The sequence below is a fragment of the Pterocles gutturalis genome, unplaced genomic scaffold (genome assembly GCF_000699245.1).
Source record: "Pterocles gutturalis isolate BGI_N339 unplaced genomic scaffold, ASM69924v1 scaffold3537, whole genome shotgun sequence".
Classification (NCBI taxonomy): domain Eukaryota; kingdom Metazoa; phylum Chordata; class Aves; order Pterocliformes; family Pteroclidae; genus Pterocles; species Pterocles gutturalis.
Window position 1 is genome coordinate 68,324 of NW_010115082.1, and position 19,375 is coordinate 87,698.

The 19,375-nt window shown below is 36.7% G+C and overlaps 1 protein-coding gene across 1 annotated transcript in view; it reads right to left on the bottom strand.

Annotated features, from left to right (window-relative positions):
- COG6 (component of oligomeric golgi complex 6) overlaps window positions 1–19,375 on the bottom strand; it is a gene marked incomplete at its 5' end in the record, with an annotated part of 44,873 nt that overhangs the window by 14,211 nt on the left and 11,287 nt on the right. The window contains 5 exons of the mRNA XM_010075032.1: window positions 6,730–6,847; window positions 8,562–8,653; window positions 12,691–12,755; window positions 17,499–17,590; window positions 17,703–17,831. Coding sequence (XP_010073334.1) covers window positions 6,730–6,847; window positions 8,562–8,653; window positions 12,691–12,755; window positions 17,499–17,590; window positions 17,703–17,831 — 496 coding nt within the window. The remainder of the gene's footprint in view (window positions 1–6,729; window positions 6,848–8,561; window positions 8,654–12,690; window positions 12,756–17,498; window positions 17,591–17,702; window positions 17,832–19,375) is intronic.

Below are 19,375 nucleotides of genomic sequence, written 5' to 3' on the forward strand. Positions count from 1 at the left end.
TAACTTCTACTTTTGAAGTACCTGCTTCAGATGCAAGCCAGATGGGAGCTAACTAAAAAAATTATCAGAGAAGTTCTGTAGCAGCTAGTTCAACAGCATTAAAACATACTCTTAACACAGTATTAAGTGTCTAATCAGTTAATAAGTTAATAATAACCAGCAGTTCAGTCATGCAGAAATTAGGCCAACTAGCTGTTCAGCCTTTCAAAGAAAACAAGACATTCTCAATTTTTAAAATCCAATATACAAAACTGAAATTAATTCTCCTGAAATTAGAATGGACACTAAAAGTTGTACATAAGGTTTAGTATGAAAGTTTGTATCTTCATTTAAAGTTCTGCGTATCAATCTGTGGTGGAACAGTTACTAAGCCAGTAACCTTCTTCCAAATACACAATCAGAGCAGGCTTCTCTGTCTGTGAGAGCAAGTAGCTCAAAGGATGTCTTGAAGGATTTAACAAACAGCAAAGGAAAATACAGGAAAAAGAAAATGCAGTTATCAACAATCAAGAAGAGAGGCATGTATGTTGTTTCCCCTTCTCATTTACAAAGAAGGCTAAATAGAAAAACAAATGTGCAATTGTTGTTCCTATCAAATACAGTTAATTGCATTAAGGACTAGAGCAGATATCAAGGAAAGCAGCTTTGTTAGAACCTCATATGTGCACCTGTAAATACTGAAAATGCTGTATAGGCAAGCAATCAAAACTATTTATATACTATCCTACTCGAATATTAGAAAGTTTAACTGTACAGAAAGACATGGGCATACTGGAGTGACTCAAATAAAGGGCCACAAAGTTCATGAAGGGACTGGAGTATTTCCTACACAAGAAGAGGCTGTGTTCAGCCCAGAGAAGGCTCAGGGAGGATGTTATCAATGTGTATAAATACCTTATGGGAGGGATAAAGAAGAGGGAGACAGACTCTTCTCAGTGGTGTCTGTTGGCAGGACAAGAGGCCATGGGCACAGACTGAAACACTGGAAGACAATTCTTTACTGTGAAGTGGGTCAAACACTGGAGACAGTTACACAGCGAGGATGTGGAGTCTCCATCCTTGGAGACATTAAAAACTCAACTGGAACCAGTCCTGGGCAACCTGCTCTAGCTGACACTCTTTGAGCAAGATGGTTGGACTAGATGATCTCTGGAGGTTCCTTCTCTGCAATTCTGTGATACTAGCACTAAATAAAACAAGAAGGTAATTTTAAACACAGGACTACTCAGAGAAAACACTGCTTAGAGCGACAAACAAAAGGTTGGCCTTGAACACCTCCAGGGATGGGGCATCCACAACTTCCCTGGGCAACCTGTTCCAGTGCCTCACCACCCTCATAGTGAAAAACTTCTTTGTAATATCCAATCTAAATCTACCCTCTTTCAGCTTAAAGCTGTTACCCCTCATCCTGTCGCTACACTCCCTGATGAAGAGTCCCTCCCCATCTCTCCCATAGGCCCCCTTTAAATACTGGAAGGTTAATTCAATGTTTTCAATTATTCTGTCCTTTAATAATTGTTCTGGAGTACTACTGAAGCCAGAGTATGGACAGGTGTGCTTGAAAATTCCCACTCCCCTAATGTATTAGCTGGTCCAATAAAACATGCTGGCATAGGTTAGTCTAACAAGCTTGTTAAAATGCCTCATCAGTGGACTCATGACTTTAAATGGCAATTCTCTCAATATGAGAGAACTGAAAGAGCAGTTCATCCACTCCAGCACATTAGGTGCTTTGAACTTTGCTTCCAGTTTCATTGGAACAGTTTCTGTTGTTCTGATTATTATTTTTTTCATTTAGCATTTTCTCCTGGATTTATCATCCTCTGTAAAATGGTAATCTGTAGCAGGCTGTTCTGAGTTACATCCAGACAGCAAGTAACACTAGCAGAATCCCAAATTCCTAAACATTTGATTTATAAGCACAGGGTCAAAGGAAACACATAAAAGGATACATAAGGACTGAACCTGTTACTTCTGATCTGCTTTACTAGCATGGCTGTTAGACCCATGGCTAGGTCCAAGAAAGCTAAAAAGAAACAAATACAAACACGATTTTTCAGCAGAGGGTCACTGTAACACTGGCCCAAAAACATTCTGGTTGAACCAACAACCAGAACAAAACAATTATTACCAGAGCTAGAAAGCACTGGCGAGACTGCCCAACACTGCCTCTGAAGGATAAGAGCCAACAATACAGAGATAGCATTTGCAGTAAAAGCTGATGTATTGAGCCTTCAGTGACACAGGAGAGAAGGGTGCTGAGGCACAGCTTCTACACAATGTCAGCGTTGAGCTCTGAAATGACCTGCGAATCTCAAACCTGCAAAAGGCATTTTAAACCCTGAAAAAAAATGGCCTTGCAATGACTCTGTTACCAAGCTTCACAACAGATCTCAGGGAGTATCGGAACGAAAGAGACTCCCTTGTGTATTGCATTTCCTTCCTAACATAGGACTTACTTTCAGGTAGTACACTGAACATTTCTGTTCCATAGATTCCAGATTGTAAAGAGCTACCTGAGAAGTGAGAATGAGAACACCATAAAAAGGTGTCTCAGACTGAAGAGTCTGAAGTTGTGATAACTGCTGACTACCTTCTTTTCAGATTACAACAAAGATCCTCGAGATTTTCTGATGTAATGAAAAAAAAAATGTTCACAGTGCTTCTGAGCAAGCCAATAAGTACTCTGAAATAACCAGGGACTTCCCTGTATCATTTACACTGATGGCTTGACAACCAAGAGGGAGAATCCTGATCTAAGATTGCCTTCAAATTTCCATACAGCTCTGTGCTTGTGACACTCGTTATGTAACATGGGACTCTTCTCAAAAACAGAGGTAAAGAGGAAGCTATATTCTTGTCCTAAAAGGAACAGCCTGAAGTCTCAGTTTCCCACTGCGCTTCCGAAATTAAATCCCAGGCAGTTTGAAGGCAATGCTCAACTCAGCATAATCGATAACCTAGGGAATTAAATTCTGTGTTGATGAGGACATCAGAGTCAAATTATGATCCTGCCATTCATTTACTTCCAAAGGAAGGGATCTTGAGGAGTTAACATACTTAATGAAACCTGCTTTGCCTAAGAACAGTTTCCAACTGGCGATACTTAAGAGAAAAATTTGCTTAAATACTGTTCTGGCCTATCAACCACTAGACCACCTGCAGATATTAGAAAAGCATACCACAGCAAGACACAGTAACACACCAGTAGTTTTAGACAGTTCTCCCCACACTATAGCACAAGAGAATTTGCACAGGGCTAAAAAGGCTCTTATCAAGTTACAAATTCACTGGTAATTATGACTAAGTCTTCTGGAATTTCATAGCTACAAAGAGCAATTAAGAAAACACTTAAATTCTCTTTAAATTAAATAAAAATTGTAAAACTGATTTCCATTCACAATTTCTTGCTTACTATTTTCAGATTATTAGCAACAACTGATGATACTGAGGGAACACTATCATTAAAATGGTGTAACTCACCCACTTTCCAATGATCTAATGTTAAGAGGCACTTAAGTTTAGAGAAATAAAAAATATTTTTATTTAAGAACACCCTATTTGTATTTTAATCTATTTCCAGAGTTACTTAAATTGCCTTAAGAATCATATTTTAATCAAAGTAATGGACAGCTGATATTTTTTCAAACAGGCTTATCAATGCCTTAAGATGCAAAATACAAGTGGAAATAATGAACCATGATTTCCAGACTGTCCAAGTGAAAAGTAATTTAGTAATTTTACAAGTCAGTATTCTCTTAGTGCATGACAGAAGCACCAAAAAAGCCTTGCCTTTGCACTTGCATATGTAAGCACAAAGAGACCGTTTTCCAGTGCTTTAATCTTCTCTGAAAAGAAAAAAAATTCTGGAAGCAGCTGCAGTGCATACACAGTTAGCAAAAAGCTGGTAAAAAGGTTGGAATGTGAAGAGAATCCTACTAATACATACAGACAATTCTGGTCTGAACACACATTAATAAAAAGGATGGTAAAAAGCAACCTTGAGATTCCTCAAACTGTAAAAGCATTGTGACATTCACCACTAAATTAACGAAGACATATGAAAAGGCCTAAAAGCTGGTTATCTGTATATTAACACACAATAAACTAAGTAACAGGAGAATTAAATTTATGATAAAATAGGGTCTTTATCTCATGGCAACTAATGTTTCTCTGAGTGTAATTCACCCTATTAATGCTGTATTTTTGGGGAAGTAAAACTAATTCCAGTCATGAGGAGATAAGACATCATTCTATCAATTCAGTAGTCCACTCATAAAGGGTAATAACATAAGGTGCCTCAAAGGACTGTCTACAAGTCTTAGGTACAAGAGCTATACATCAGTACAGTAAGATTCCTTCTCAGCTATAGGATTACTTCATTGTTAACTCCTGAAGCACAGAGATTAATAAATAACTGTGGATGCCCGTGTTACTCATATAGCTAATCCTCTTCTGAGTCTCTTTAAGCTTCTGACCTCAGTTATATCCTGAAGAAAGATCTCCATAGGGCACATATGTAATGTAAAATTGTTTCAGATTTCATTTATAAAATGTACTTATGAGAAAGAGCAATATTATGATCTTTTTATGTTGTTACATGGTAGGCTAGGTATGCCATTCATTATTTGTAACAAAACACCACTGAAGGTGGCAGCACAATCACCGCCTTCATTTAATGTCAGTAAAACCAAATTCAACTCCCTTATAAAACAATGGCAGCATCTAGAGCCAGACAGTTACATGGCAGGCTAGAGGCTGAGCGAAGGGGAACTAAGAGGGCTTCCCATAGTGACAATGCAAAAAACACACGCTACAAATTGGGGGGATCACAACTCCTTTATCACTCCTTCCTCTCCTTCTGAATTCTATGCATCTCCAAACTGAAAACAGTGTATCATCCAAAACAAAAGTACAAAGACTGTGAATTACAAGAGCAGAAATATTATGCTGGATCTTGTTTGAGTACAGATGTAGGACCCAGCAGGATAAATACAAGAGAGCTAAATACCACAGAGATGAATACAGAGCTGTCTTACAGTTTCAAGCCAAGAAAATTTGTATTCTTTAGCACTACTTTGCACCTTCTTTGTAAGTAAAGACCAGTCATATATTTTGCAAAGATCCGTCACTGATTTCTCTTCAAAAAAGAACAAGCACACACATTTTAGCTTACGTATTAGGAAATAAAATGTTTTGAAATTCATATACAGCTAGCATATGCCCATAGCAAGCTGTAAGCTTCTATTTTTTTTTTGGGGGGGGGGGGGGGGGCTAAATTCCTATTCTTCCTGTCCATTGTACATTTTATGAACTCAAGCTTTAACTGACCCTGGAAGAAGCATTAGTAGCGAGCAGCTACTATTCTAATGACACTGCATTCAAATGGAAATACCCCATGATAACAAACAACATACTAAGTGGACCTTAGCAGCATGGACTGTGGGTGGTAGCAACTAAGGAGTAACCCGCTGAACACATGAAACCACTGAAAGGAGTCACTGGGATACACAGAAGGGAAGAAGAAGAACAGGAACAACTGTTCTTTTGAGGAAGTCATTCCTCGGCCCTTGCATAAAGACAGGAAACTGGGACCAGAAGCAAGCCATGCAGAATGAGAAAACTACTATGAGACCACAGAACAACATTGACTAAACTCAGAAAATCCTACTGAATGGTCGGTCAGTGGACTACAAGGCTTTGCACAAAGAATAGTTTCTGTAAATCTATGTATTTTTTGCATTTTTCTTGTAGATTAAGTACAAACAATTTAGAAACACATTTACAAAACTTCACTGTTTGTTTTCCACTTACAAACTTTTTTTTTTTCAACTGGAAAAAACAGTAACGCAAGAGCTTTGTTGAACTCGGGTTGTGAAATAACTAGGAATAAAGAAAGGCAACTTTTCTTGGTTTTAGGGCTTAATGAAGTCATCACATCTCAGACAGGGATGTTGGACGAAGATCAGATGTGTAGGGATGTGTACCCTAACAACTTTCTTTGACTTTGCTTAGATTTTAGACAGGTGAGATTTACTGGGCGGATCCAGCAACAGCAATATGATACAAACACAGCAGGGAGAAATTAGAAAGAGCTGTATTTGTTACTGAACAATGGGAAGTTCACTGATATGCCATTCAAAGCAATCATCAGAAGAGGAAAATATATCAGGAAGGTGATGCTGGCTTAGGTACATTTGTTTGGTATTATAAACTTATATTCTGCTTTTAAAGGTAGCAGTGTTCATGTGATAAAACTATTTTTATAAAAGACAGAAAAGCCCAAGTTTGGTTTTTACTTAGCTTACCATCTTGGGTTATGGAGTATAAATTCAGGAAAGGAATGAAGCACATGAGTAACTAACTACTGATCAGGTGATGCATTAATACAAATTATCTAGCACAATTACCTGACTGTGCTCTATTGCACTCAGGGAAATTTCCTTTTTGTTGCTTCTCACAGATTTTTAAAATATGCAAACTGCTCTGTAAACAAATATTGCTAACAATATTTTAGCCGTATTTTCACAAAAATAAAGCTATTAAAAGAATTAAAACATAAACAGCAAGTTTTTCATGTCATTCCATAGCTAAAATATAGAAACTACAAAACTTTAGTTTTTGGAAAAGCTGACATGTAAAACAGCTATTCATCTAATAATATTACTAGACAAAAGGGAAATGAAAGTGTGTTCTGAAACACAAAAGCTGCATGATTTTGAAACAAACCTTGTCCATTAGTTTACTTGCATGAAGACTCAGGCTATTAAAGAATATTTTCTTGCTCAACAAATGCATTTCTTCAATTGTTGTCAAAAGTGTGGCTGCACTGTTTCCTACAATACCACTGAAAATAAAAATAAGATGAATTATATAATCTGAAGTGTAGGGGGGAACATGACCGGGTCAGATACTTTAGACAGCATTTCAAAAACAATTATTTTCAAAGATGAAAATTTACAACAAATAATTGCAGGGAACAGGTCTCCATATTAGCTGAGAGATTCACTCATAAGATGACTGTGAGAACAAACATTATCAACCATGTCATTAAGCAGATACTCAGTACAGGCTAGCTAAAGCTTTGCACAAATTCTTCAGTAGCATTCTAAAATTTACTGGATTTTTGTTTTGTTATTCTGCAAATCTGCCTCTGTTATAGAAAACAGATTACATAAACAAAAAGGGTTGATAATCATTCTGTCATGCTGTCCTTTAGGGATAGTATCATCTCTCTTCTTTCTTCTTTACAACGCTAGGAATCTCCAAAAACATAAGAATGCATGCCTTGCTGTTCCAAGTGTCAAACTATTATACTTAGCATGAATACCACATAAACCTTAAACGACACTATATGACTATGCTCCTCTCACAGATATACCTTTTGTCTAAAGTAAGAGTGCTTTTAAGCTACAACAATGGCTGTAAAAATTAACTTCATCACAAAAGGACTAATTTAAACTTGTAGTTTGACTTTCAGATTATAATTTTGTTGCATTTAATAGATCATTTCTCAAACTGCATTTTTTCTTCATTGGTCAGGTGCACTTCCTCAATACAGAGGAAATTATTCAGCTGGCAGAAGGTACTTTAATCATCTTTAAACTATGTATCGTCAACAAGACAGAAAACAACAGATAACACTGCCCAAGACCTTCCATATCGATATCACATTTTTAATTGCACCAAGCTTTATAACCACTGGGAAACACTAACTTTTGAGACAGATAATTTCAGCAAATATCTTTCAGGTTTTTTTGACAATAAAATTAGGAATAGGTCTTATATGTGTTCTACTATAGACCTGTAGTGCCATCACAACTGGGGATTTTAAATACAGTGAGAGGTGCCCAAGAACCACTTATCCCACTCTGCCCAACATCTAAATGTCTTTTCAGACAGAAAATAACCTCAAGTAGTAATGTTAGTGATTCAAATTCTCAGCAGTTCAGTCCAGGCCTGTGGAAGATTTTTCTGCTACTGCTGTTTCTAACCAACACGAACTACTGCAAATGCCACAAGGCATAAAGTCAGCAGTTTTGTTTTTTCTCCAGTTTCTGTGCTCCTGGTGGCATCTAGAAGGCTGGAAGATGATTGGTGCACCTTCAACAGCAAGATATAAAATGAGACAAGCATCTTCCCAACAGAAAAATGCAAAAATGTATAATTAGAAAAAATGGTATTAAAACACAGTTGTTTATGGAAGAAAATAAAAAGTGAAGTCCTAGAAATAATTTAATTTCAGTATTTTCTCAAAGAGAACTTGATTTTGTTATCTTAAGTGTTTTGTGTAGGTTTTTTGTATACTATTTGGATCTAGACAGAACAATAAAGAAATAGTTTCTGTGGGAAATTGATGCTATATTCCAAAGCAGATTTGATATGAGTCGAGGAATGACAACATACAAATGACATCTGCTTGACATTAAGCATACTTCTCCTTGATTCCATAGTACAGAGCAAAAACTAAGCCACAAAAATACTCATTTTATTATATTAATCTTTATATATATAATTGAAAAAAAAAAGACATCTTTAACATACTTGGTAATTTTGCATACCTGATAGTATGGTGGTAGAACTTAAGAAGATTAGAAATCTTGTACAGTAAAACTGCCCCTGGCTCAGCGACAATCACCTGCTCAATTCTAACCTGCAGTGAAGAAATAAAAGCATCCTTCAGGTTATATATTTCAGAAGTCAACCCCTATGATTTTATATGGAATATAGGTCTGATTTTTGAAAAATAAATTCAACTAGAAATAAGTTTTAAAAGAGAATGTCCAGTTAACTACAACATTCTGCTTGTAACAAAGTGCTTCTTGGTTGCCAAGCCTCTGGGTAGAAAACGAGCAGGTGTATGTATTCCTAAAAAAAAAAACAAACCCTATGGATTTTTGCTGCAACTTGTTATTGAAAATTTCAAAATAATGAGATCATTTGACAGATTAATACCAGTACATACTGGAATTCTCCCCACCACTGAATAGCTAGAACAGTTGCAAAGCTGCAAAACCCCTAAACTACAACAGTTGATCATTAGCATCACGCAGCAATTCAGAACATTCGAAGTATTAGGTATTTTACCCAAAAGACAAAATTTCACTGGATTAATCTCTCCTTCACTTAAAGGAAAGATTATATAATTTCTACCAGTATTTAATTAGATATATTTATAACTAATGACCAGCTATGCTGACTTTTTATCTCAACCAGGACATACCGGCTACACAGACCACAACAGTGCTGACTTCCTTTAAAGCTAGACAGTTGATGGCTTGTCTCCATGGTACACACAGTCTCAGTCCACTCACGAAAGACTACCCCACGGTCAATCTTTGGGAACTTATGAAACAGTGTTAGACAGTGACTTATCACTGCACTGTTCTCCCACGTGCCTGTGTGTGAAAAGGCTACACACAAATCACCAGCCGCCACCCACTCTCCCAAGTTCTGTGTCTGCTGTTCAATGGAACACAACGTCCAGCAGTGCCCTCCTATCAGAGCCAGCTGCAGGGAGAATTCACTAAGATTATGCTTCCTCAATCCTCTCCCTTTGTATCTAAGTCAGAGACCAAAATCAAAGAATAATTTTTGACTCTTATTTGCAGTGCTCAACACATGAATTTCAACACTCAGGTGAACTTCGCTCTTCAATTAATATGTACACAAAGGTATATATACAAATAATTGTCTCCTATGTTGCATAAGTGGTCATTTGGGCATGGATACTGAGCATAGTCTAGGTGTACAGCAAAACAGAATAAGAAAGGCAGTGGAAAAAAAGGAAAATAGAAATATTGACAAAAAAATTAAAAAATAGCAATACCTAAAAATAAAGAAAAGAATTAAGAAACAGAAAAAGACAGAATGGGCAGAAGGAGGAAAAAAACCAGAGATTATATATTTTTATATATATATAAAAAGGCAGGAAAAGAAACATTGCTGTTTCCCATACAGAATTATTCACTTTCACTGCACAGGAGAATCAAAGTTTGCAAGTGACTCAACCTAACCTGCTCAGGGAAGTCCTGGGACTTGCAGCTCTTTCCAACCTTCTGCATCCTGCAGTCAGTTGACAATAAAAGACAATCTGAAGTCTACATAAGGCATCAAAAACATTTTTTGAGTTTTGACCTCACCTTAAGTGTTATGGAAAATATGAGGACCAAGATGATGACCTTAATTTAAATATTTTTTAAGGTCCTCCTACATCCATCTGAAATGAGAGGCCTGTGGTAAGATCTACCACTAGTGAGTACTCAAGATTCACTTGGATGCCTAAAACTCAAACCAACTATCAGTAAGAAATGTGGACAATTTCTGCTGCATATAAGCATAATCCTTCTTCAAAAGTAATGAAACTATATCATGTTATACATTCACATGGAAAGGGATAAATCAGTAAGAAAATTCTACATAATTCTGTAAGTATTTAAAAGTGCTCATGAAAATTCTGCGACTAGGCTTTCATCAGGCTATTTTACAGCATCAACTCAAATCAACGTGACAGGTTTGCAAACATCAGCACAAAACCACTAGAAAAGCAGTAGACTGTGGTGCCACACAACTACAACAAAGAGTGTTTTCCCTGAAATTGCACTTATTTTTCTTAGTGTGGACAGTCTTCAGAAAGAACAATGTATTATAGAACAGAACTCCTCCAAAACAAGTCTATTTTTGTTGTTCCTCTCAACACGATGGCTTGCAATTATCTAACTGTATTGTATGAAGGCTTTTCTGCTTGGGAATTTTGGGGGGGGGGGAGGTTTCCTGCTTTTTTTTGCTATGGAAGATTTCCCCAGGGGAAACAGTAAGTACTGCATATTTTACATTGGGAAGCCTAGACTGGCAGTGAATTAACATAAGTTGCATTATATTAAAAAATAGGATACAATGGGAACCCTGTCTTTAATTGTTCTTTTAGTTGTTTTCATTTTTATTAGCACAGTAACTAGCTACTGACTATATTTCAGGGGATGTTTTTACAGATAGCAGCAGCACACTAGTGTAAAGAGTTTGGCAATCAAAATGGGAGGTATTCCATACCAAAGTGTACAAATCACAAGTACTCAAATCAAGACCAAAATTCCCTCTGACTTACACAAAATTTTGATTCCATCCCTAATTACTTTGTTGGAATACCCAGAAATACTGAACTCAAAGATCAGCATTTGGTATTAACAGAAGTAAAGTACGCAAGAAGAACACAGAAAGCTTGGAAAAATATCTTCCAAAGGAAAAAAGCTGTGATAATAGTTTGTTTGTCTAATATGACAGGTGTTTTTCAAACAAGTTCAAAACTAAATGCTGTGAAGGATGATCATAATTATATGGCAACAGGTACAAACTGAAACACAGGAGGTTCTATCAGAACATCAGGAAACACATTTTTACTGTGAGGATGACTGAACACTGGCCTAAGTTGCCCAGAGAGGCTGTGGAGCCTCCCTCCTTGGAGACACTCAAAAGCCATTTGAACACAGTCCTGAGCAAACAGCTCTAGGTGGCCCGGCTTGAGGGGGGAGTTTGGAACAGATGCCCTCCAGAGGTCCTTGCAAACCTCAACCCTTCTGCGATTCTGTGACATTCTAAATGGCACTTTTTTGATTTTTACCTGTCTTTAGACCTTCTCTCTTTCTTATCAGGAACTTATATATAGTATTCAGAACCTACCTGTTAACATTTGAGACTAAGTATTTGGCAACTGGACACGGTTGTTATAGCTACAGCATCCTAAGAGAAAATTATTATCATAGTGCTTAGTACAGTACATTTGACTTCAGAAACACTGATTATTGGTATCAGCTTCATCACCTTGATTATTTTATTTTGTGCTTATGTAAAGTGCATCCAATATATAAGACAGTCAATCATTTGATGGATCATTAATAATTATTTCTATCAAATGAGTTCCCTAAACTGACTAAGGCTGTAGCTTGAAAAAGAGAACTGTGGAGGGGTGTGACAGAAACAGAGCAAATCAGAGTAGCATCAAGATGGTAAGAAGGAAACAATTTTTCATGTTCTTTCAATACAAGAGCTGGAGTTACTGAACAAAACAAAAACAAAAAGAGCTGGCTTTGCACACAGCATACAGTTAAACTGTACACTTTCCTCCTGCAGGATATGTTGTGAATACCATCTTTTTATATCAAACTTGACATATTAATGCAAGAAAAAGCTACTGAGGTCTATTAAATAAAAAGACAGTAGCTATGGCCCAGCAATCCTTAGTACGTCCAAAAACAGGCGAGGAAACTATTCTACAGAAGTATCAAGACACCACTGCATAAACTGTACACTCTTCCTTAAGCATCTGCTAATGATCACTATGAAAAACAGGGTAGTAAATTAAACTGATTTTTCATTTGACCCACTACTGCCATTCCTATATACTTAGTCGAAGCTACATTTTTGTACATAAGCACTCCTGAACTTAGGAAAAGTAAAACAAAAATCAACATACAGATTTAGTGTTCTAGTATCTCTCACCATATGACTATTTAAACCAGGTATCTATGAACCATGGAACCTTTAATTTTTAAGGATTTTATGATTCTCAAAACTGAGAATCTAACTCTTAACCAAGGGCAATGAAAATACATTGCAGAGATGGGGACGCATTCTGGAAAAACATGACAGAACAATTTTTTTATTTAGAATGCTAAGAAAAACAAAATACTTCACCTTCAGAGGCCTGCAGACACCTTCTGTGATATGCCCAACTACTTCTTGAATATTTTCTTCCACACCTACAGTTAATGCAAAAACATGTGCTAAGATTATGCAAATGTAATTCTCTTTTCTTCAAGGCTATAAAACAAAGAAACAAATGTAGGAGCTACTCCTCCATAAAAAGCATTATGACCTGCATGTTCTTTTCTCCCTAAGACTAGTTTACACTTCCACTGAACTTCAAATCTAGCCATTAAGAAATAGCTGCATGACAAAACAGAGTCCTGGAGAGTCATTACCTTATGCTATGCAACTGCTTCCTAGCACAACATAGTGCCTGGCAGTTTGAGGAAGAAGGACTAAGGGGAAGAAAAAATGATCTAGCAAGAAACTGTCACAGTAAGGCTCAATATTAGCACTTCATTAAATTAAACAGGGGGGAAAAAAGGCCAGTAAGATGCTCAAGGAGCAACAGTACATATCATTTTGAATGGCCTGAATTGTAAATACACACATCTGTCAGTGTTTGGTACTGACATGCTCATGGCATTGTTACAAATTAGATCACATATGTACCTTCAAACTGCTGCATGCTGCAGCATTACCAAACACTTCCTCCTCAGCAGCAACTGAAACTCATCTTTCACAGAACTATACACAAAAGAGAATATTGCCCTATCTTATCATGGAACACAAATGAATTGTTGCATGGCAACCAGTACTGTCATAAATCAATCAAACTGAAAGCAACAGATCTTCAAGCTCTCACTTCAGTAACAACTCAGAATAGATTTATGGAGAAAGCAATACTTTAATTCTAATTTAAAACTTGTCAACAGAAGTTCATCTTCAGATGGGACCCGTGCAATGAACAGTAAACAAACTGACTGTGACATGTGACAGAAATCAGGTGACCTGAAGTTATATTTTGCAGATCTTATTTCAGACTAAAGAGATTACCTCTGAGAGTAAAAATTATAAAAGATCAGAGATCTGTGCCAATGTCTCTTTATGCCAAGATACTTGAAAAGCCGTGTAAGCAGAACCACTGAATTCACTGTGGTGGCTTGAAAAATTTCAGCATACTAAATTGATAAAGTAACAAAAATATGTTCATATATTTGAGTATTGATATCAAGGAAGAAAGCAAGATTGCAAACCACAAGGAGTACGGTCTGTTACATAACAGCTAGCTCCCAGATACACCCTAACAATTTACACATTTTTTAGTAGGAATAGTCACACTTTACTGTTCATCAGTATAACAAGCATCTAGCACATATTTGCAACAGTGTATCTAGAACAGATTGACTTAACAACAAGTTGCTGGGTATGAAAGTTTTAGCTGCAAAAATACAGAAATTCAAATACCAAAGGACATGGATTTGCAATCTTGATATGTCGCCTACCTGTGCCTTCACATATATTTTAATCTCCAATTAGAATATTTTTGATTCATTGCACAGTAAAAAAAAAACTTCAGCACAATGGGTTATAAAACAGCTGCAAGTATTAGCACATCACACTGACATAAAAGAATTATAGAATAAACAATTCTTAAGAGACCCAAAATCACTTTTAGAAAACAGTTCAATACTGAAGATACACTTCTGGCTGCCTGATACACCACATATCATTTTTCTCTGTGTATCCTTCTATAAGGGAGAAATCTTTCCAGCTGGGCTCCTGTAACTCCATGAAAAATGGAGTATCTACTGTATCTCTTAAACAGAATGCCTGCAATTCTCCCTTCCTTTCAAGTGCAAGATCTCTGTAAGACTGGAAGGCTCCTGTCAGCAGAATACCTAAGCTTCAAAGAAGAGAACTAGATGCTTTATGCTTGTCCAGTGCCATAAAAAATAGTTAAAGTTTTCCAAATGTGTTTTCATTGCTTAAAATTTTAATAGCATTTTTGGTCAGGTTAATTTTATACAGTTAACATTTGCAAGCTTAAAATTTTGAAATTTTTTAAAATATATTCTCTAATACTTGATTATGGGCAACATAGCTTGTTTTCTTTAAAGTAAAAACTGGGATGGGAACATTTTTCCAGAAATGTGGTATTTACACAAATTTTCTTCCACTGGCACCAAATTCACCTGTACCTCACCCATGGCTATACATGTGTCTTTTTTGTTTGTTTGTTTTTAAGAGAAGGGATGTTTTTGTGTAGCTGTCATTTCCTATGTTCTCCACAGTCCTGAAATTACACAGAGCTTACAGGATAATTTAAACAGAAATCTGAACTCGGAACAGACACACCTGAGTTAAAATGATAAAACCAGTTCCATCTGCAACAAGCTACTCAAGTTGACAATAAAGTTAAAACATGACCCACAAAATTGGTCAGAGGGCTCTATGAAATTGGTCAGAGGGCTGGAGCACCTCCCCTATGAGGACAGGCTGAGAGAACTGGGGTTGTTCAGCCTGGAGAAGAGAAGGCTCCGAGGAGACCTAATAGCAGCCTTCCAGTACCTGAAGAGGGCCTACAGGAGAGATGGGGAGGCACTCTTGATCAGGGAGTGAAGTAAGAGAACAAGGGCTAACAGTATTAAGCTGAAAGACAGTAGATTTAGATTAGATATTAGGAAGAAATGTTTTACGGTGAGGGTGGTGAGGCACTGGAACAGGTTGCCCAGGGAAGCTGTGGATGCCCCATCCCTGGAGGTGTTCAAGGCCAGGCTGGATGAGGCTTTGGGCAACCTGGTCTAGTGGAAGGTGTCCCTGCCCATGGCAGGAGAGTTGGAACTTGATGATCTTTAATGTCCTTTCCAACCCTAACCATTCTATGATTATATGATTCTATTTGACTGACCTAACTTTAGACACCCAGTTAGGTGTCTTATCTATAGTAGTTGCTTGGGCTCCCTCTATAGGGAACAGAAAAAAACACAAATCAATAGTTGTGATGAAAGTGTTCAGAAATGCCAACATTAGATCTAACTTTTGTTGGGAAGATTGCTTACTGGAGATGTAAAACTTTGTCATTATCTATAACTACAAATAAACAAGCTGTTCACTTTTTAGATGGCTAAGTGAAATTATCTCAATCTCTGCTGTAGCCTGCACAACCAGATACCTGAACATTGTATGAGAGGACAGGGAATTCAGCTTCAATCTCTTAGTACCATAGACACTGGACTCACTGATTAGCCACTACAAACTCAGGGTCTGTATTCCTATAAAACATTAAATCTCAAGGCTGCACTTGCCATAAATGGTTCTTGTTAAACACAGTGGTATCCCATTAAGTACTGTTTTGTCTTACAGATCTTATTGCATAAACATCCTTGTCATCAAAAAAATTTCCCAAAGATGCAGAGGAACAGTTAATGGACAACACCTCCCAGGCTTGCATCTCTTGAAAACTGTACAACAGTGATGGAACACCCATTCCTGGAGAGCTTAGGAAAACATATTTTTATTTCAGACAGAAGTGTTGAATATCTTGGCTATGCTAGCCTCTTGGGAAAAAAGTTTCGGCCTGGTAATTTTTAAATTTTTTTTTCCCAGAAACATTTATATTCTCTGTATTCTCAAGCAGTTTGATCTAATTATGTGGTCATAGCATTCCAGCCTGATGTCCTGACAGAAGGCCAAGGGATTTAATAGTTAAATAAAGCACTGCACAAAGAGGTGGGATCATTTCAGAAGAGAATGCAGGCCAGAGAAGCAGCAGTAGCCCAGTCTACAGCAGAACCAAATACTCCATGGGGTATATCCATGGTAACATACTCCATGGGGCCAGCTTTTCCTGATGGACTCCCCAGTTTCACCAGAAGCATCAGTCATTTACAAAGAATTGCCATGTCTTCTTCTCTACCTTAAAACCATCATGAGGCCTGCCTTCCTGTCTCTCTGACACAGTCAGTAAATTGGATTATATTCACTTCTATAGTATGCTGTAACTGTAGTTAAAAACCAACATTTCTTCAGTTTGATTTACAACAGTTTCTAAACAGCCTCCTTGCTCAAACACTGTTAATACTTCCAGAAATAAGGAAAGTGAGAATGCATATTCACTTTAAGTCCCAGAGCAGGACCGAATTAAGATGTACAGTCTGATGAACTCAAAAGATACAGATTAAATATCAGTTCGTACAAGTTTGTTACAACTGAGTACACACGCTTGATTTATTAAGCAAGCCTTTATCTGAAGCTATGAAGGCAAATCACACTACACCCTCTACAGGATAAAGGTCTTTAAAGTACAGGTCAAATTCACTTAAAACACAGCAAAGAGGCTGAAGAATAAGCATGAGAATCTGTAGTTCTATTAACGAAGTAAAGCTGTGATATTAAAAAGCTTCACATATCTATGCGCAGCCTATTTTGACCTCTGTAAACCTATAATGATATGATACATGACAGAAGAAAAATCCATTTTACTTGTAGCATACAAGGAAAATAATTACAGGAGGAAGGAATTATGTTTAAAAAATTTACTAAACAAATAAGCAAGGCCTAACAGGAATCCTCAACATATCAGTAAGCAACCCTATGACAATGTTTTCAGATAGGTATATGTTCATATACATTACACAATTTTTGAACTCTCAACTACAGTCTAAAATGTCTCTTTGCAAATTTAGTGTAAATCTATTGTAAGTACACTAAAATGAAAAGAGGGCATTTTTAAATACTCTTCTTAACTAAGGGCTATCTTCTGGCAAAATGCAAACACTAGCCATTCTGAAATTATTTCCAGGAAAATCTAAGCTCAGACTCTCATAACTGAAGCCCAGCCTAAGAAATTAATCACATTTTCTGACTTATCACAGACTTACTTTCTATCACTTCTCAATTTGTTTTAGTACTACCTTCAATAGTCACAAGCTTTAACATAGCTTCTAGGTGTTCTTTTTCAGAAGCTGTAGCTTGATGCAACCAGGCCAGCATGTCTCCTACATACCTAAATAAAGACAGAAATTTCAGTGTAAATCAGCAGTTTATGGTGTCAGGGAATCAAAGTGCCAACAGGCAAAAGAAGGATTACTTCATACACATTCTTGCTAGTACAGTACCTCAGAGGATCATGTGAGTGCATTTCAATAGGGCGGGGTGTACCTCCCAGACCTCCTCTAGTAAGAGCATCTATAAAGCCACGGACTACAGCACTCCTCCTGGCTGTTCCAAACTCATCTAATGTGTACCTGTTATCAAAACATGTAAAACTGTAAAACAAAACAGTTCACCTCATCACAGTTTATTAGCTCAACTTTACAGTTAATAAAAGTAACCGCTTTTATAGTTCTAGAAATCTTGCATTGATGCTTCCACTATGAAGCATTCAAAAACATCTGATTTTCTTGACTTTTGTAAACAGATACTAAAGGTAACTTTTACTTGACCCTCCCATTCCCTTATCACACACAAATAAATAAACAAATGAAAAATCAGTTCTTCAATTTTTGTACATAAAAGCATGGTCTAAGACTCCTGTTCACATGTGGTCTAGCTGACTGACAGAAACAGTAACTTATTGCACTGCAACACAAGGCTTTCTCCTTCTTCTAGGCTACCATCTGACTAGTAGCAAAAGTTTTTTTCATTTGATAATTGTTCACTGTCTTTAATTAAATGAGTCTTAGATATTTAATGGATAGACAATCACAGCCCAGAGTGCATAATCTCAAATGCCTTCCTAGTATGCTCATAGCTCATTTTTGGAGCAGGCTACCTTCCTGTATGAGCTGAAGCACGATAGCAAGGGAAGGATGTGAAATGAACGCTGCTAACATCCCTGTTACACCTGCTTAGAAACAGGATTTCTGCAAGCCACAGAACCCTCCTATTTTTTTGAAAAAAAAAAAAATTTAAGCATTTTGAAGATGACACATAAATTGCAAAGGAAAAAAAGAAAATACACGTTACAGTTTATTTTTCCAGTATAATTGACAAAATGCAGAAGAGTAAGCGTGGTGTCACTTACCACTGACACCCAGCAGCTGAACAGATATAAAAATAATAACAATAAAAAGCATGCTACTCACTGACTCAAGTTAAATGAGTACTGCATTCACAATTAATAGATGTGAAGAACAAAATACAAAAGAAAATAATATACCATTTCAAGTAAGTTCCAAATTAAGTTCAATTAGATTTCTATTATGCTATAAAAAGTCCAAGAAAACCTTCAATTTTGCTCTTTTCAATCTGTATTACTATTTGACAGAGGGGGAAAAAAGTACACTGAAGAATAGAGAAATTTCTGTTTAAATATTTTTCTTTATACACTGTACTTGTTAACTGACAGAGTAACTATCTGCAATTTTTTTTAAAGTCTAGTGGAAAAAGTCTTTAATAAATTACTATTTACAAAAATTATGCAATTAAAAGTGGGAGATCTATGGGATCTGCCACAGTCCAGGAGCCAGTGAAAAATCTCAAGTGTTTCTAGACACCAGGTAAGCTTTTTTTTTCCCTCTCCAATAAACAGCTATATAATAGATCATTAAAAATACAGCAGCAAAACAGATCTTTCGGTCTTGTTATTAGTTTCGAAAATAGCATTTAATAATGATAATTTTTGTTTTAAAAAGAAAAGGAAAACTACTAACTTTCCTTTTGCTCTCAGTGGAACAGGGTATAACTATTACAAAATCTTGCACCTTAAAAATTACAGTAACAACTATTATTTACACTAGAAACACAGTATTTACTACTATGTTATTACACACACTCATGTTAGGGAAAG